We start from the raw sequence: 20,569 nt of genomic DNA on the forward strand, positions 1-20,569 counted from the left end.
ATTACCCTACAACAAATTCCTTCAGTTACATATTCATAAATATTTTAAATCAGTGGAGGTTCTCATGCCATATTTCTAATAATAAAAATGAGATAGTACGGAAGCAATTACCTGGAAAATTTGGCAAGGAAAAATGACTTAAGAGGATAATTGGTGAAATTGAATAATAGAGCACATCCAGTGTTATGTCAGATTCAAGCAAAGAGCTGCTTTTGCCTGAATTATCTAGGAAATTCAGTCAGAAACTGTTCTCTGCATCTAACTTCATACAAGTAACTCTGCACTCCACTGCAGACTGGATGTCTGAACCCCAGAAGCAAATCAGAAATGAATTTAACAAATGTATGATGGGGAGGAATCCCAAAATAAGTCCCAGAATGAGCAAGTGTTCATCTCATGCTGTAAACACCCTGTTCTATGAAAGAAGGAAATCCTGGTTAAATCTCGGGCTTTGCCATTTAGAAGTACTGGACCTTGAGAGAACTCTACAGCAGAGTAATATTCTTACTCACTAGGTGCTTTTGAGGAGGAATGAGGTAACCCACGTAAAGTACCCAGTATCCCTCCTCTGCTAATCTTAAATACAAATTTTTAAAAAGATTTTATTTATTTATTTATTTGACAGACAGAGATCACAAGTAGGCAGAGAGGCAGACAGAGAGAGAGGAGGAAGCAGGCTCCCCCCTGAGCAGAGAGCCCGATGCAGGGCTTGATCCCAGGACCCTTGGATCATGACCTGAGCAGAAAGCAGTGGCTTTAACCCACTGAGCCACCCAGGCGCCCCTTAAATACAATTTTGAAGAGCATTAAAGAATGAATTCTCTGTTAAATATTTTTTTAAAGAAGATTTTATTTGCATTTTTTGACAGAAAGAGAGAGCACAAGTAGGGGGAGCAGCAGGTAGAGGGAGAGAGAGAGAAGCAGGCTCCCCGCTGAGCCGAGCCCAAGGCAGGGCTCGATCCAGAGACCCTGGGGTCGTGATCTGAGTGGATGGCAGACACTTAACTGACTGAGCCACCAGGCGCTCCTCCTTTGATACTTCTGGTGCTGCTTTCCCAACTCCTGGTCCATGAACCTTGCCATGCCAACTAATATTATACTTAGTATATTAACATCTGTTTAAAACATGCAGCACTATACATTTCGATAAGGGATGGACCCCATCTCTTAGAGCCTTTGTCCCTAAATCCCATTTCAGGGAAGTCGATACACTGAGATCCACAGATGGCATGTGTCCTGGATGGCCGTGGCGTGCGGCACCTCACTCCCTTCCTAGCGGATGTCCTTCCTTCCCAACACCCTGGGACGGCTCGGGACGTCCCCTTAGAGTCCCTCGGGGAGCAGTGCGCGGCGTGGGTGCGGGCAGGGCTGTTCCGCGGGTGTCTGCCTGTGTCTTTGTCTGCCCGCAGGAGGCTGCATGCACATGGCGTGTCCGCAGCCGCAGTGCGGGCTGCAGTGGTGCTGGGCCTGCGGCTGCGAGTGGAACCGCGCCTGCATGGGGGACCACTGGTTCGACGTGTAGCCGCGAGCGCCTCCTGCCGTCCAACCTGGAACGTACCAAGGCTGCCGCCCTTCGGGGCTCTTTCTGCACTCTCCCCCTCCCTCCCTACCCCTGCCTCTCTCTTGCACGCACGCCCGCGCGCGCGCACACACACAGACACGCACAACCCCTCAAGTTCCTTCCAAAACCACAGAAACAAAGTTACAGGAGAAGCTCCTGGGATCCACGAGCAACAGCAGGAAGCGTTCTCGGGCCTCAGCACGACACACCCCAGAGCCCAGAGGAAAGTGCATCCCGCCTTTGGCACGGATTGTCATTCTCTGGGGAATTCAAGTTGGGCTGGATTTAAGCAACAGAGACAGAGATTTCTCAGGTTTAATTTCCTGCATTGTACCTTCTGCAAAGATCGGGAAGAAGCCACTGGTGAGGAAATAGTGCGGAGGGACGGTCGTCGTCAGTGGTTCTCTGTAAAACGGCGGGTCGATTGGGAGAACTACATTCTCGGCTTCCAGAGTAATGCTCCTATTTAAATTTTCAGAGAGCATCTCTCCCCAAAGAACCACAGGCAGTAGTCAAAAATCGGTGTTTATCCCTAAGAATTCTACCTTTATATATTGCACTGATGGGATGTCAACTATGCATAAATCAGCTTGTCAACTAGGGAGAAATTATGAAAGTTAACTTGAATGTTGACATTATGGGAAAGAGATCAAAACTTCATGTACTTTTCATTCCATTTAATTATTTGAGAACCTGGAAAGAGATTGTTTTTCTGAGAATGCTACGAAGTCTGTAATTTGATTTTAAGCATTCATTTTGCAGCTTGGGGAATAAGCTAGTACATTTGGCTTCACTGTAAATTTAATGGGTAGGGTACCTTTAGAGGAAACATTTTTAGAAGTGCTTTTGTAATGATTCTCAATGTTAACCAAAGTTCAGGGTGTTGAGGCAGAAATCTTTAAAGAAGGAGCATTTCCAGGGCTAACAGAATGGAACCGGGACTGATTTTGTACCGGAAAGGTTTCTGTACGTGCTGGGTCCCTGAATGGGTTACTCCAAGGAGAGTTTTCCTCTAGGTCAGTGGAGTCATACAAAAGATTTCCTCCTGTTAACATGGATCAAAGTGGAGTGTTGATCAAGTTTTCCTGTTTTGTTTTGTTTTGTTTTTTTGAGGTGTTCACGACACATCAAAAAGAGTTGTGTTTACGCACAATGCCGCAGACTTCATTTTCTACAGCACAGTAAACAGATGAAAAACTACAACCCCTGTCTTTGGTTCTCATCATCTGTCTTCTCAGGCTTCTCTTTGTAGACATAGCACCAGAAATCCTTGCTGCAGGAGAGAAGGAATGACCTCAGAACATTTACCAAGGACCTCTGTCCCTCTGTCCCTAACCATCCTCCCAGGGACAGTCCTGCCTGGTCTGCCTTTTCCCTCAGAGGCTGGTCCCAGGACAAGATGGGGTGTGGCATGCACAGGGGTTTTAATCAGCCTCATTTGGCTTCGCTCTGTCCGAAAATCCAACCTCCCCAGTGTGACCCCAAAGCTTCCAGACTCATGTCACAAAGCCTTAAAGATCATAGCGAGGGAACAGAGAGCCAATATCTGTGAGCAAGAGAAAAGGGAAGGTCACGAGGCATAGGCTCGCATGTTCCAGGGGCTGGTATCAGGGACGGCACATTACTGACAATCCCTGCAGGTAGCTTCTCACACCGACCCAGCAGGACAAATCAGACGGCCCCTCTCTCGCATGGAGCACCCGGTATTTTATAGCCACGATAGCTTTTGGGTTTAGTGACGCTGTCCTGATTGTTGCCTTCTGAATTTGCATGTTGTGTTGGGTGTGCAAAGCCTGAACAGGGTTTGCTCTTGTGGCTTCAAGCACAGTAGATAGAAGTTTCTAGGGCTCTGCTCCTTTCCTGGTGATGGCCTTTTCTCCACCCCCTCCCCGAATAGAACACGGAGACAAGTTGAAGGGGAAAAACAGCCTCTGTAAAGAAATGGAAATCATAAACCACTCTAAATGAACATGCTTGACCATGAAATGTGTAATCAAATGTGACTAGATCAAAAGAATAGAAATAAAATCTTTGCAGAAGAATCTTTATTTTTCTCTGAAACTTGTAAAGGGGTATTTGACCACTATGTCTAAGGTTGTACTCAAATTGTCAATAAAAGCATCAAAAGAGCGTTTGAGTCCATCTCTGAAGAGAGTTTTTCGGTCAATGCTGGAGGTGGGGGGAGGGCAGCCCGGGACACCTCGCTCAGGAGCTTCCCTCGGGGCCTAAAGGGATCGCCTGGCAAGGCAACGGCCATTTTTTATCTAAAAAGCAAACTGTCTTAAAATCTAACGATGACTTTCCTGCTCCATCAGCAAACTTCTCTACTAACTGTTTCAAACAGAAGTCTGAGTCAGGAAAAAACCACAAGGATTCTCTGTGTAGCGTCTTGCAGAAAAGCTCGGTGACTGTGCATTGCTGCGACAGTGGGTGTGTTGATACTGCATTTCTTTAAAACCGTTGCCGTGGCTAGAGTGAGTGACAATGAGCCTGTGTTTGAGCAAGCCGGAACGGAACATTCTTGGAGAGCTCCTAGGCATACAACAGGCAAGCCACACACCATGAGGGCCCATTGATGCCAAGCAGCCTGGGAAGGTGCTCTAAAGCAACACGAAGCTTCCAGGAATGATGACCCGGCATTGACACTCATGTCCAGGGTGTCAGTTAGAGGCCTGACACTGTGAACGCGCCCGAGTGAGCACAGATACAGAATGCTCACTTGAGAAGCAACCGCAGCGGTGGGGAAAAGCCCGCATCGTTCGTTGCGTGGTGTTCCACGTCTACCTCCGTCCTTGCTCGGCCCTTCCTGGTACCACAGAGAGGATCAATGTCGACGTTTAGAAGAAAACCCTCTTTCAAAACAACACTGAACCCATCTTCCAGTTACCTGCTGTGAATGAAGTGTCCGACCCCAGATATTTAAAAATTTCCTCTGCAGCGGCAGCTCTGTCTGCCCACAGGTTCTGTCCCTGTGCCTTAATAAACCACCATTTTGCACCAAAAAGAAAAAAAAAACAAAATTCTCTCTGTAGTTTGGGTAATCACGCAAAAAAAAAAAAAAAAAAAGGTGCGAAGTATTGTCTGGGAAGACATTTGGCGCACAGATGCTTGGCTTTGCCTTGGTGAGCCCACAGTGTTCCCAGTTGTCATTTTCTGATGTGTGAACTGAGAGAATCAATTTTATCAGCATCAGAAGGTAACTGGACCCCAGAAGACAGATTCACATTAGTCCAACTCATAAGAGAACAAAGTACAAAACCTAGAACATCAATTACATGTATATTTACCATGAGAAGATCATGTCCTGATCTTCTCACATGATTTTCCATCTGCCTAGAATCTTTCCAACCTCTTCCTTCAACACCCTCTCCTCCCCACGTTGGCTAGCCAGCCTCAGATCTCCATTTAACCAACTCCCCCAGACACCCTTCTGTTGCCGTCCTGGCCTTCAACTGAAGGTCCTTCCTGAATGTTCCCAGAGCCGCACGACTTCCAGCAGCAGAGCTGTGTGGTGTTTTTCCCAGTTTCAGCAAATTCTCCACCTCTCCACACAGCAACTGGGTGTCCTACAAGTCAATTCAGTTTTCACACTACCTCAAAGGTCAGGCCCCACAGGTAAGAGCTCAGTTTCACCAGACCGCTCCCCCCCCCAACCAATGTCAGACATGGCCCAAGTCCCTGGTTGCCAGCTGTACTTCTCATTGACGCTGTGGGTCTGGGGTCCCCATGCCTCCCTCCTCAGCCTCAGTACCTCACTAGAATGACTCACAAAACTCAGGAAAGCATTTTACATACTATTATTGGCTTGTGATGAAGAATCCAAACTCAAGGATTGCCAATGGAGAACTGCATAGGGCAAGGATGTGATGGGGGTGGGGTGGGGTATATATCATTTCCCTGCAGAGTTTTCCTTGTGCATTTATTATTACTGCAAATATAGTTATTCTATTATATGCCTGTTATAAAGAAGGTGAAAAAAGAAAAACCACCGTCTAGAAATAATTATTTTGCGTCTTACATATTTCCATTTAAAAACAGAGGATGAGCATCTACCTATGTCAACAGATTTCTATATGGACAATTTTTGAGGACCGCATTGTGGTCTCCTGTGTATATACTAATTAAGTTAACAAGTGTATTTTTTAGGCTTCCAGATCTAATTCAAAAGCGTGGGGTTTTTTTTTAGATTTTATTTATTTATTTGACACACACAGAGAGAGATCACAAGTAGGCAGAGAGGCAGGCAGAGAGAGAGGGGGAAGCAGGCTCCCCGATGAGCAGAGAGCCTGATGCGGGACTCGATCCCAGGACCCTGGGATCATGACCTGAGCTGAAGGTAGAGGCTTAACCCATTGAGCCACCCAGGTGCCCCAAAAGTGGGTTTTTTTTTTTTTAAATGTAGTCGTTAAACAGTCTGGATATTGAAAGAGTTATGCAGCCTGAAAATATATTTGCAGCATGATGTTAGGCAAAAAGGAGTTTACCAAAAGTGTATGTGTGCTGTCACTAAAACTATTTTAGAAAATTCTGAAGAAGAAATGATTGAAGAACATACATTAAAGTGTAGTTTGCTATGGTGATAAAATTATATGAGTTTTTTTTTTTTTTTACTTGTCTCTACTTTCTGTGTTTTCTGGCAGTGTGCAAATAGCACTTCAATTGAAAATAATAGTTTTTTAATATCCCATGACAGTGAAAGTAGCTCAGAGCTTGCAGTTGAAGAGTGATTGTCCCATCAATAATTCTGCTCTCGGGGAGCCTGGGTGGCTCAGTCAGTTGAGCATCTGCCTTTGGCTCTGGTCGTGATCCCAGGGTCTGGGGTTGGGAACCACATGGGGCTCCCTGCTCAGCAGAGTCTGCTTCTCCTTCTGTTCCCCAACCCCCACGCTCCTGCTCTTTCTCTCTCTCAAATAAATAAGATCTTTAAAATTTTTAAAAAATAATGCTGCTCTTGAATCACCTGAACTTTTACTAGAATGACAAAACTAGATTAGAGACTCTCCACTGCTTCTCTCAAGAGTTCCACCAAACAAATTCGGGAGAGGTGGGCTCGGAGAGGAGTTGACTCTGGGAAGGCCCGGGCCTGCTTGCCCGCAGAGCAAGCACGAAAGCAGCGTGTGTCTCCCACTCCTCGGGCACCTGCTCTGCAGAGGGAAGGGGTGGTGGGGCCGGCAGGGCTCCTGGCCCCTGGAAAGACCCTTGTTCCCTAAGAAAGCGAGGAAGGAGAAGGTTAACATGTCCACTTAAGCGGCCACTTCTCTCTCATGAATAGAAAAGAAAATCGGTTTCGTGTTTCTGATTTCTCCCCTCAAAAAGCATCTTTCCCAGTGCGAACTCGATCGACTGGGGAAGCTAGCCTGAGCCAGCTGCAGCTAACAGAGTGTGTGAAGCGAGACGTGAGCCAAGATCAAATCAATGTCACACAAGCGGTGATGACCTTGTTTTGTTCGTAAGGGATGCGAAATAGAAACCCGCTTCTCCCTCTTGTGAAGTAAATCGAATAAATTGAAGACAGCCATTTCAGTTTCAGTTTCTTTTAATAAGTTCGAACACGGAGACAGTGTGGGGCAGAGGCCACACGCTGAGGGCGGGCAGGAAGGCACCGGGGGCTACGGCCTCCCGGGGGCCAACCACTCCCCCGCACCTGCTGCTGCCTCTGGGCGCCTGCCTCGGCAAAGCTGCCCCTGATCCACCCGCAAGCCAAACCAATCAAGAGGCCAACATTTTGGATACTGATGCCTCCCGAAGGAGCTTATCCCACTAAAAATAGGGCCTCTGGAAACCACCCCAATGCTTGCTGCTCGCGAGGGACCGTGGAGCAGTATTCGAGAATCCCTAAATTCTGCACTCTCTCTCTCTCTCTCCCCCAGCAGCTAGCTTTCTTCTCAGACCATTTGTCACGGAGACATTCAGGTTTCATGACCTCACACGCATTCTGTGCCCTGTCCCAGTGGAGTCCCCGCTCTCTGCGCCCTGATTCCCTGCAGGGACCTCCAGCCGGTGTCCGAGTCCGGCACCCTCTTTCTGGAACCACATGCCCTGCTCCGTTCCTGCTCCCTGCCGGAGCTCATTCACTGTCCCTTCTCCACATCCTCTGTCCCCCATCCTGGCTTGTGTTTCTCCATAGCCCTCACCCGTATCTGAATCTACCGTGCATTTGCCTGTTTGTGGGGTCTCTGCCTGTCTCCCCTACTAGAATGTGAGCCCTGTGAGGGCAGCTCATCGATGCAACTTCTCTTGTAAATGACAATTAAAGAATAGCCATCGACAATCGTCCGCCGAGGGACTCGTGCCCATCCACCGGCCCGTGGCCCACCTGCCTCCAATCTACGCAAAAACCACTGGACGGAAACAGTTAACCCCTTGGGGAGTAGCATCAGAAACACCAAGTGCCATCGCACGAACTGTTATTTAGAAACATTGCCACTGGGACACCTGGGTGGCTCAGTCGGTTATGTGTCTGCCTTCAGCTCTGGTTGTGATCTCAGGGTCCTGGGATCGAGCCCCCCTTTGGGCTCCCGGCTCAGCAGGAAGCCTGCTTCTCCCTCTGCCCTTCCCCCTACTTGTGATCTCTCGTGCGCTCTCTCTCTCAAATAAATACATAAAATCTTTAAAAAAAGAGAAAAACACTGCCGTTGTTCCTTTTAATTTGGCCGTATTGAAAAGTCACAATTTGTTTTCATTCTCTCCCCTTTCCTGTTCCACATTCCAGATGAAGATTTTCCATCACCACGTTTTCTGGTTCGTTTTGCGTTAGTCACCCGACAATTTTCATGAAACAGGTCTCCTAGTTGATTAAGGACAGAGTCTCTAATCGTCCTGAATCATCGTTTCTGTGACTGAGCTTCCACCAGACGCCATCTGAACAAACACGCCGTAGCGCCACACACTTTCAACAACAAGAGGAACTTCGACACGGAACCATTCTTCGGTTTCTGACGTTCTTTGCTGAAGCTGTCCTCCAGAGGCAGCAGAGAAGGACACACTGGCCGCGCTGTCATCTGCGGTCAAGGAACTCTGAACATAGGCAGTTCCTACCCTCCCATCGAGCAACACCTAGAGCTGTGCCCAGCAGTGGACAACCGTCAGAGATCCAGCGTCAGCGGCGTCCGCCCGTCCTGTTGGAGCCACCGAGGGAGAAGCCTGTGTGCCTGGCAGAGTCATGGAGGTCACCTGGGACAGAATTACGAGGGCTGGAGATGGGGTCTTGATCCTCACACCTGCTCTGCAGCCGCAGAAAACTGTTTGACTGCTTGCCTGTGTTTGTTTATTCCTGCCCCTGATAGTCACACTAACGGGAAAGAAAGCTCTTACGGCAACGACAAGCACAGTGCTGGCCGTGACCATGCAAGGTGGCCAGGCTGGTCCGCACAGGTGCCCCCGTAACACCATCATGACAGTGGGGAGAGCAGAGCTCAAGCAGATTGGACAGGGGAACATGGGGTCGGCAAGTTTTTTCCCGTAAAGGGTCAGATCGTAAATCTAGTTGTTGCTTGAACAACATGAGTCTGAACTGCACGGCTTCGCTGACGGGCAGATTTTTTTTTTCCCAATAAAACGCTACAGTACTATAAACGTATTTCCTCTTCCTTACAATTCTCTTGACCTGTTTTTCTGTAGCTAACCTGATGGTACGACTGTAGTACCTAATACATGTAACATACAAATAGGGGTTTCGGTGGTCAGTAAGGCTTTCTGTCAAAAGTAGGCTATTAGTGGGGGCGCCTGGGCGGCTCAGTCAGTTAAGCGTCCGGCTGTTGATTTCAGCTCAGGTCTTGATCTCGGGATCATGAGATCGAGCCCCGCATCGGGCTCTGTGCTCAGTGCAGAGTCTGCTCGAGACTCTCTCCCTCTGCCCCTCCCCCCATGCTCACTCGCTCTCTCTCTGTCTCTCAAATAAATAAATAAAATCTTTTTTCAAAAAAGCAGGCTATTAGTCATTAAGCTTTAGGAGGTCAAAGTTATATGCAGGTCAAAGTTATGATTTTGTGGGGTGGGGGGTTAGTGCCCCACCCCCCACGTGGTTCTAGCGTCAACTGTATTTTAGGTTTTGTGGCCCTAAATCTCTGATGCCACTACTCAGCTGTGCTTCTGTGGGGTGACAGCCACTCAGACAACATATGAACGGAAATCTACGGTTGTTGTCCCATTAAAACGTGAAATACAGGTGGGTCCCTCTCACCGTAACTGAAAAATGGTATTACAGATTCAAATATGAAGACACATTAAGGAGAAATATTAATTCTTTTTCAAACTTGCATTATATAGTCAACAAATAATTGAGCACTGAATACTTCGGGTGTCGGGGTCACAAAACTAATGACACGCTTGCTCTGCTCAACCTCCTGACAAAGCAGCAGAAGAGGCAGATACATGGCAACAGGGCAGTGGGATTGATGCTCTCACAGGAGCTGTACCGGGTCAAGGTCTGGCGAGGAAAAAGGATGAGGGGACGCATCCCCCGCTCAGACTCAGAGGGAATGGGAGCACGTGGGCAGGTGGCCTGCGGCGGGGAGAGGAGACTGGGCGCCAACAGCATCAGATCCCACTGTCGCCTTCCCGCGTGGGTCTCAGAGCCCGAATGACCAAAGGGGTCGAGGCCAGAGGAGCGGGTATCAAACGCATCCAGATGGAGCCCACCAGCAAGTTTCCACTCTGTCTGGTGGACGACGGCGCACCATTAACAGAGTTTAGGAAGGGAAAGGACTCTATCCAGTTGTTGTTTTAGAAAATTCGCTCCACTAGGTGTCGGACTGGAGAAAAGAGACCATTTGAAGGCTTTCTCCAGGGTGGGGTGAGAGGAGCTTGGGGCCAGAACCAAGGCAGGGCAGTGGCCATGAAGAGGCCTTTGACATGTGTCTAGGTCTCGAAATCCAGGAGACCTATTGGATCCAGGAGCAGAAACAGGGGGTGAGCAGAAAACTGAACCCCCGTCCAAATAAAGTCTGGAGCCCGGTCAACAGCATTGTACCAACGTTAATTTCTTAGCTTGAATAAGTCGTGCGGTGATTATGCAAGGTGTTAATGTGAACCCGGGCTTCTCCCAGGGGGCTGTGCGGCTGGTGAGAACACGGAGGGCGGGGGGTCACGTCTGTCCTAGAAATATGTTTCATTGTAACCCTTTGTGTTACAAATAAGTCATTTTTAATCCATAGATGCTTCAAAATAATAATTTTACATGATACCTTAAATTGGTAAAGAAATGACCAAAGGTAACCTAAGCTATGTTAATGTTCGTGTTCAAGAGGAGAGGTTCATCTCTGGCTGTTTGTGATGCAATATTTCAGACTAAACTTTCTCCTTCCAGATGAGTAATTTGATCAGAAGCAAATGTGTAATTTGGGTAATAAAGGAGAACCCAGGCTCAAAGCTAAGCAGTGAGTGTTGATTCCCATGGGGTCAATTCAAAGGAAGAATTATGAAAATGCAAACAAGCAACCCCCCAGGGGAATTATGTTTGTGGCAGGTAAGGAAAAAATTAGGAGAACGGGGAAGGGAGGTCAGAATGAATGAGTGCTTCTTAACTGGTTTTTCAGAGCAGAGTCCATCTAGATTACCCAACTTTGGGGAAACATGGCAAAAAGAATACAGTTGTAACCCCTCAGTGGTTCTTGCAATTTCTTAACAATAGAGGCAACTTTGGGAACTATTATAGGATCTGAAAAAATATTTATGTAAGTTTATCTGTCCATTCTGTTTCACTTCATTTTCTTTTCTTTCCATTAACTTCACAATCTGAAAATTAATATTTTAGAGACGAGAAAGCATGTCTCATATGCTTCCCTTGTTATAAAATGAAGCCACACTCACTTGTGCTTCTCTCCACTGTTCATTGACCCTTCCCTCTGTACGCTTGGCACAATTTGATGGTTGGAATGACTCTTGCCAAAAGTAATGCTGGCTTTTTTGGAGGTGGTGAGATTTGGGGTGATTTTTTTTTTTTGCTCTTTATGTTTTTCTATAGTACTTGAATTTTTAATAACACAAAGGCGTCATCTGCAGAGAAAAAATACAATTCATTACTTAAAAGCGAGAAGGCCAGCCTTACTTGTGAATGTGTTGGGGGTTCTTCATGGGGTTCATGTGGAGACCACAGCCATGCTATGGTCCCCCACATGGGGAGAGCCTTAAGGTAGAGAAGTTGACGGCATTCCAGGATGTTCGAAGTGTTCTATTAAAGTTGAAAGTCCATCTGTTGGCCTGAATGTGTCCAAATCGGTCTGAGTAGTGAGTTAACTGTTGCCAGGGCATCTGTCCCGATGGAGGTGGGGAGGGTCACCATGCAGGCCAGGTCCCTGGGAGCTTCCTAGGGAGCCCTCTTTGATGGACTTTCAGTCCACAAAATCTCCTTCAATGCTGAATATTTTTTCCCAGCTGTCTTACCACATCCCTGCCATTAATATTCCTTTACTATTCTTATTAGTAGCTTATCCTACTACATATATATGCATAAGTGACACTGTTTGCCTATGGTCCAGAAAACTGAATCCCTACCTATATATTACAATTTATTTATGAGCATTTTATTTTAAAATTATTTAAACATTTATTCACTTGACAGAGAGAGATCACAAGCAGGGGGAGCGGCAGAGGGAGGGGGAGAAGCAGGCTCCCCGTGAGCAGAGATTCCCATGGGGCTTGATCCCAGGACCCTGGGATCATGACCCGAGCCAAAGACAGACGCTAAACTGACTGAGCCACCCTGGGGCCCCAAATCTGAGCATTTTAAATACAGAACTGTGAAGACATTTTCACAATATATGAAAAGAAATGCATAAACTATGAATCTTGGAACACTGAAAAAATAAATAAAATTTAAAAAAAAGAACTGCTCACTACAAGCAAATTTTAATCCCATGAATTTAATGTTATATTAATAATAAAGATCTATAAATACGGGATTTCACAATATAGGCAAACAAAATAATCTCATTCAAAGGCAAAAGGATATTTGGTAAAAGTACACATTCTTATCAAACAACAGAAACTTAAAAAACTAGAAATTGAAGGATGTTTCTAAGCTTGGTACAGAAAATGACTCAAAGAAAAGGTGAAACCTATAGTGTGATCATTGAATTTAGTCCTCAGTATAGTAAGAAACATCAGAGACGACTGGCTTCACCCATCACCCCTTCCCCCTCTTTGCCTGACAGACCTTGATTTTGTTCCGTTTTCTCTTCCTTTCCTATCCAGCCACATGCCACAGGGGAAGGTGACCAATCCCACCCCGGAGAAGTAAAAACAGATATCTAGACAAAATCTTGTGCAGGAATATTCAGGGAAGCTTATGCACAAGGGCAAAAAGGAAGAAACAGTCCAATGTCCATTGGTCAATAAATAGATAAATTATGTGATATGTCCATAGACTGGAAGATTATTTGTCCCTAAAAAGGAATGAAGTTCTGGGAGATATTACAACGTGGGTGAACCTTAAAAGCAATGCTGAGTGAAAAAAGCCAGACATGAAAGCCCACATATTGTAGGATTCCTTTTATATCAGCTGTCCGGACTGGATAATTCCGTAGACGCAGAAGGTCGAGCAGTGACTGCTGAGGGCTGGGGGGTGGAGGGGATGGGGAGCCACCACCAATGGGTACAGACTTTCTTTTTGGGGTGATGGAAATAGCCTAAGGTTGATTTGGGTGATAAGGCACAACTAGGGATTTACAGAGAGTTGTTGAATTATACAGTGAAATGGGTGACTTGCTTGATAGGCAGATTAAACCTGCTACCAAAAAATAAGTGGAAGATGGAGAAGTAGAGAGAACAAATATGACCTTGGTCTTCTGAGGGACTTAACAGGCCCTTGATGGAAGGGGAGAGATTAAACATCGAGGTAAGGCAATTGTTTTAAGATAGGATCATGACTGCGGGGCAAGAGCCAGTGCCTGGAGAGAAATTGAAAGGACAGAATTGTGACTGAATGTTCTAGAAGAGAGAAGATCTGACGGCAGATCTGATGAGACTAGCCCCAAGCGAGAGGGCTGCAGGGGGCCTCCGACTGCACTGCTCCTGTGATCTTGCCTCCTTCTAGGAAAAGCAGTGCCTCTTTGGAATGAGGTCAGTCCTGCTGCCCAAGTGAGGGCAGACCCAAGCGGAGTCACGCCTGAGGTGACCCCCGCTCAGAGGACACACCCCGAGAGGCTCAGGGGCCGCACCGACTGGGAGAGACCCCGCCCCACTGAGAAATTCTACCCGGAGGGGAGGCCGAGACTGGGCCCATGCCTTGGCGCAGGGCTGCCTCTGCGGACCCTGTTGGAAGCCTCCCTGCACCCTGTTCCTCCCCAGAGAGAGGGAGGAAAGAAGGAAACAGGGCTTTGGACCCAAGTTCTAGTTCAATTCTGTAGGTATTTGTGATAGGTTCACATGAGGTGTTCACATGAGGAAGCAACTGGCAAATCAGTCCATTGCATTTTACATACATTTCTGGACTCATGGATAACTATTCCGATTCCGTCTTTTGCTTTTATCAAACATGTAGAAACATCAAGCGAGTCTGGATTTCTGCTACAAGTTGAAACAGTTTTCCTTTTTGCAGTACTTAAACAATCCTGCTTAAAATAATTTCCTAACAATTAACTCCAATAATACACATTCAACAGAAATAGAAATCACGAATCTCCTAACTCTTTCCTGCAATCAGTGGGAATTCAGGGTTAAAACTGGGGACACCTGGGTGCTTGGGTAGCTCAGTTGGTTGAGCAACTGCCTTCAGCTCAGGTCACGAGCCTGGAGTCTTGAGGATTGAGTCCTGCATCGGGCTCCCAGCTCCACGGGGAGTCTGCTTCTCCCTCTGACCTTCTCCCCTCTCTCATGATCTCACTCTTAACTCTCTCTCTCTCTCAAATAAGTAAATAAAATCTTAAAATAAAACAAAACTGGGGATGCCCAATGGTTGAAGCCAGAACAGCTTGTCTTTACCCATTAGGGGTTCAATAAATATTCCTTGGCTTTAATTAACTGGGTCTGAGGAAGAAAACATGGTCTACCTATACTTGCTAACGTTCTCTCATTCAGCCAGGTGGCTGGAGTTTCTACTTAATAAGACAACAGCATATTCTTCCCGCACACTTACAAAGCCCAGATGGATGCAAGTGGAAAAAGGTCTTCCCCCACTGAACTCTTGATTCAGGATGTCAAGATCAATGAAATAAGTCTTTTGAACCATTTTTAATGAGTTGGAAAACAATGAGCTCATAAGTAATCAAGTGAATAAATTATTTCTAGTTCAACAATCTCACTTGCTAAAACCTCCAGGACGAAAGAGTTCGTACCAGAGAGCAGTGGCAGAAATGTTTGGATTCGCAGAGAAGGAACAAAGCAGGAGGTCACCCAGGTAGGTCTCCTAGGTTATGGCGTGGTGGGACAGTAAGTGGCTGAAGAAGGGGGTTAAGAGGATGGAGAGGAAGTAAAGAGGGACTGCAGAGGCCCGAGCACGTGTGTCCACACCACCACGTCCTGGTGCTGTGTGTGTGCTCCCATTTATCCTTCTCAACAACGCACACATAGGACTCCCATTTTACAAATGAAGAGAAACCGTTTCACAGAGATAGGCCATTTACCCCAGGTCATCCTGTGTGGAAGCCATTTGGGAAAAAAATATGGCAGAACTTGGTAACCAGAGAGACGTGAGCAACAAAGATGGCCCCTGGGTTACGGGTGCAGATGCCACTGGCAAAACCCAGAAAGGTAAGGAGACAAAGACAGCACCTCATCTGTTACTGAGTGTGGACCAGACCCCTCCATAGAGAGGCCAGGTTCTCTAAGATCTATGGAAACCCCCTCCCAGCTACGTCCCCTTCTACTACTCCCACACTGCAGAGGCTCTAGGCAAACTGGGCGTTTCTGCTCAACCAGGCTTGGGTTCTTCCCTGTCCCTGAAACGTCACAGACGTCACACTTCCCTTCTGAATCACACCATTTTCAGTCTGTTAGCCTGGCTCCTCACCTCCCGCACTAGGTAGTGACCACATGAAGAGGAAGCTTCACTCAGAGCCTAGAAATATCCCTGGTACACAGTAGGTGCTTAATGTTTCATGAGTGAGGGCGTGGATGCATGAATCAGGTTTAGGGCCCTTATCTGACTGACTGCTATATATCTCCACATTTAGCAAAGATAAATGAGAAAGTATGTTTTAAAAAAAATATATGAATGGAAATTACACCATTTCCATGATTGAAGTGTGCAATCCCATTCAAATAAAAAAGCTCTTCTATGTATGTTTGACGGAACCTTCCTACTTACCCAGGTAAGAACTCTGCCTTTGCGTGTGGGGTGGAGGAGGGAGAAGGGAAGGGGCCAGTCCTGGAAAGTCGGGGACTGGCTCCTGTCCCAGGTTTGCCCTTCGCCAGCTGGGAAGCCAGAATGTCTCTGGGCCCCGGTGCCTCAACCAACCCCCGTGAGGAGGATGGTGGTATCCACCTGTGGGGAGCACGGAAGGATAAGAGAGAACTTACATGCGAATAATTCAGTGCAGTGTCTGCCCACAAGAAGCACTAATACGCAGACCGTCACCGTGAGCAGCAGCGGTTAGAATGGAGGCTTGCTTGCCAGCCTGAGCTTAGGCAGGTCACCCCCTCTGTGTCTGAGTTTTCTCGTCTCTAAAATAAGGACGGTGATACCCGCCATATCTTCATTGGGTTAAGAAAACACAAGGAGGCTTCGTAAATAGTCAAGACAGTTGTAGAAGTCTGTTCTTCGGTGCCCGGGAAACCGTGAGAATGCATGGCATGCCCTGTCACGGATACCTTCTGGAACCACATGTTTTACAGGGACGAGAGCTCACGCCTGAGGGCTGCTTCCTTACCTCCAGCAAGCATCTGTTCCAGGGACTGGGGCCACGAGGGGGCTCCAGCAGCAAGGAGGACACCAGGGCACCGTTGACATTGGGGGCTGGAGAATTCTCCAGTGCGGGGGCTGTCCTGCGCACTGCAGACTGTTTGGTGGCTTCCCTGGCCTCTCCCCATTAGATGACAGCAGCAGTCCCCTCCCTGCTTATCCCCCGTTGTTAACAACCCAAATGTCTCTAGGCATTGCTCAACTTCTTCTGGGGGGCAACACCACTCCGCACTGAGAACCACTAACGGCGCATCCTTCGACAGCGCCCTGTGCTGAGATAACGTCCTTTCCTTAGACCATCTGCCTTGCAGATTCCCCCTGTATCTATACCAGGAGAGCTTGTACCTAAATGTGTGTCTGCCAGCTCTTTTCTCATCTGGCTAAAATCATCTGGTAACAGCGGTGTAGTTCCTACGAGAAGACGTGCTCGGAGTGACCGCTTTTGGAGACGGTCCCAGGTTGGCGTGGTGGTGAATTGTAAATGGTTCTGAGCCGCAGAAGAGACAGAGACAGTCTCTGAGAGAGGTAAAATGTATAATGAAGGCAATTCGGGAAAGTCTTGAGCCCCACACGCTGCCCTTTGCCTGTGGATAAATAGGGTCTGTCCTGAGGATCCGCGATTCCTTTCTTGTACCTGTTGAGAACGCTTGAATTCACTTAACATGAAAACCCAATTTCTCAGAAGGAAAATAAGCAAATCTAGGTTTCTGCTTTCCCTGCCAGAGCTTTCAGTTTCCCTGGGAAGCTTCTGATCACTGTGAAGATTCTGTGCAGGGAGCAAATGACGTCGCCCATGACTTGCGTGCTTAAAAACACGCTCTCGGGTACTTCAGCATTTCTATATCGGGTCAGGTTCCCAGGTATAAAATAACGTATCGCGTACAAGATGGGCCTGCCTGACTTTCTCCTCCGTTATTTCTCAATACCAGCTTGATTGCAGTTTCTATTATTGGAAAGTGCGCAGTATTTACATACTTGGCAAATACCTCCAGAATTTAATTTCCTCTTGTCACTACCTCTTCTTAAAGAGCTGTGTCTTCCCCTCCAGTTGAACCGTTGAAACAAAACCTCAGTTTGCTGGAGAAAGCAATGCTTCCTCTCCAAAGATTCTTTTGGTGGGTAATGAGATGATTAGTACAGTGGAGTTTTACCACTGGTACTTTTAACTGAGACAAAATCAGCTATTTACACTTGGCTACGAAACAGGAAATCTCTCTCTCTCACACACACACACACACACACACACACGCACAGAACGCCCTCCTGTTGGCCCCTTTGCCCAGAAGATATATGGACATACAGGAGTCAGCCACCCTGAGGCACCAGCGGTGAATCTGCCATTCCTTTGGTTATTCTTGTTTCTGGTCTCCATGGCTATGAACCCGTTGTATTATTTTTATACAGCGCAGTCCTATGAACACAAATGTAGCTGGTCCTCAGCCTGAGAAACAATTTGTTTCAGCCCTGGAAGAAAACTGATTATGTTGAATTTATTGAATTTATTGTATTTATTAAAACTGATTATATTGAATTTATTGGAAATGGCCATCATTTCCTAAGGGATTTTTAAGAGTCACATTATTGACACACTGATTTTTGCGACATTCGCTGGACTGGGAATTTAAGCAGGTGCAAGTGACGATGCTTTGGTTGTTCCCCTATTCCCAGGCAGATGATGCCGCTCTTGGCTGCCTCCTTAGAAGAGGCCCAGTAAGCTTCTTCCTGGACCATATTCACGTTCACCCCATTCCTCTTCTGTGTTGGGAAACTCCAAGTGTTTCGTTTGACTTCTTCCTCTGAAATCCATAAAAAGGAGAACTGTCAGCCCTGCACCCCACACATGTTCTGCATTTCCTCTAATCTAACAGCTTATTACAACAGCCACTCCCTTCTCCTCCTCCTCATGTTACACCATCTCCTATCTGCTTTCTATTTTTCCCTTCTTCTTTCTTTCCTTAATTCAACTTTAACCTGCTGTCCTCCAGGTACTTTTCAGGTTCTGAGGATGCAAAGGAGATCTGTGTGCAGCTTGAAGCCCAAGGACTATACATAAGATCCACTAATCCATAGAATCCAAGGCCAAAGATAGACATTCTAGAACTTTCCATGTTAAAAAAGGCAGTTGCATAGAAATGGAATGGATGCTGGCGAAAAATGCTCCACGGTATAAACCTTTTAAAGATGTTCACTGTTATTGGGTATTTTGTAATTTTGACTTGACAACAAATTGGTGCTGTAACAGGCTTTTCTTTCTGATATGAGGCATGTTGCTCCAGCCAGAAAGTACCATGGAAATTTGCAAGACACAAATAAATGTTAAAACAAAGTTCGTCAATTGGAAACATAAGAAATCCTTTCTGAGAGAAAAATATCTCATTCGTAGTATGTTCAAACTTCTCACCTGTTAGGCACTTACAAAAATGTATTTTGAGGAGCACCTGGGCCACTCAGTTGACTGAGCATGTGACCCTTGATTTCGGCTCAAGTTGTGATCTTGGGGACATGAGATCGAGCCCCATGTGGAGTCCTGCCTTGGGCTCTGCATCCAGCATGGAGTCTGCTTGGGATGCTCTCTCTCCTTTTCTCTCTAGCCCTGCCCCTCCCCTGGAACAGTAAGCAAGTAAGTAAGAAGGAAATAAATAAATAAAATCTTTACCAAAGTGTATCTTAAAATGAAGAGTGAATGAGTACATTTTCCCCCTGAATACATAAAATAAATATCTGTGTATCTTCAGGCTCGTCCTTCTATCCTTGAGACTCATTCTAACTTAGGCCGGCTACAAACAGAACAAAATGCATGAGCTCTAAGGCCCAGCTTTCAAACTACAGAACACAGAGATAACAGGACAAAGAAATGTGTGAGCTTCACTCTGAGGAGGGAGGCATCAAGATCTTCAAGTGTGTACTTCTTTTGGCTATTGCTATTGACGGAAAGATCTAAACACACCTTTGTGAGTGAATCTCTTGTTTGTTTGTTTTTTTTATTTTTTTCAAGATTTTTATTTATTTATTTGAGAGAGACAGAGACACAGAGAGAAAGCACAAGCAGGGGTGGGGGTGGGCAGAGGGAGAGGGAGAAGCAGACTCCCTGGTGAGCAGGGAGCCCAATGTGGGATTTGATCCCGGGGCCCTGAGATCATGACCTGAGCGAAAGGCAGACACTTAACCGACTGAGCCACCCTGTTGCCCTGAATCCCTTGTTTAAAGAAAGAACCCAACATCTTGTTAGACTTAATGACAATCATAATCACTTATCAAATACTTATGTGCCAGACACTGTGCTAGGAATTTCACACATAGGATCTCATTTGCCTTCTCTTTCAGAACCCCCAGAGAGAGTTTGCTTGATCTGGCCCCAACAAGAGAGAGACCCTTGAAGACATCGACTTGCTCAAGGTCACCCAGGTGGGAAGTGGCCTCACCTGCCTCCATGGAGGCTGAGCTCTGGGTGGTAACCTCCTTGCTCTGCCGCACATCATTTGGGGACAGGGACCACGAAGGCAGAGACAGTTCCACCTGCATTTTTACCCTCAAAATGAATATGCCATATCAGTAGAGAACAGTGGGCGTTACAGGACTATTCCTCACCCAACCCATCAAGCGCAGTCAATTGACTAATTTAAATTTTTGAAAACACATCAGAGTCAGACTTTCTGACTCCCCATGGGTGCACCAAAGAAAACAGGCGGTATCATTGGAAAACATCGGTGACTGAGTGAAATGTGATTGAAGACAGTTTCATAAATATGCCAGCTGATTTTCTCAATAATTATGGTTCCCTGATTTTTAATCCAAGGTCAGCATCATCCCTTCGCAATGGGAAAAATACAATGCGCTTTTCACCCAAGTCGTCAGCAATTCTATTGGTTGCTCTTTTGTTCATCCAATATCCCAACTAATGTTTTATCACATCCTTTAAGAAATCTATCATTTGCTTTAAAAGATAAAATATAAGGTAATGCAGTTTATAAAATAACTGAAGCATGTCCCTAAATACAGTCTTTCAACAGTAACACGGCTACCTAAACAACAGATACTGATATTCTCATTATCGGTCTTTTATATCCTATAGGAAATTAGTCAAGTAAAATAAGATAGAGTTATTTGTTTTTGAAAGCCCTGCCCTTCACTGTTTGGGTAATATTTGAGGAACCATTGTGCAAGAAGCA

At 46.3% G+C, this 20,569-nt stretch overlaps 1 protein-coding gene across 2 annotated transcripts in view; it reads left to right on the forward strand.

Annotated features, from left to right (window-relative positions):
• Positions 1-3,691, forward strand: part of PRKN (parkin RBR E3 ubiquitin protein ligase) — a 1,310,068-nt gene extending 1,306,377 nt beyond the window's left edge. For both annotated transcript variants that reach the window (XM_044242625.1, XM_044242633.1), the window contains exon 12: positions 1,410-3,691. In XM_044242625.1, the coding sequence (XP_044098560.1) occupies positions 1,410-1,522 (113 nt within the window). In that variant the 3' untranslated portion in view covers positions 1,523-3,691. The remainder of the gene's footprint in view (positions 1-1,409) is intronic.
• The last annotated feature ends 16,878 nt before the right edge of the window (positions 3,692-20,569 follow it).

This window comes from Neovison vison, chromosome 1 (assembly GCF_020171115.1).
Source record: "Neovison vison isolate M4711 chromosome 1, ASM_NN_V1, whole genome shotgun sequence".
Lineage (NCBI taxonomy): Eukaryota > Metazoa > Chordata > Mammalia > Carnivora > Mustelidae > Neogale > Neogale vison.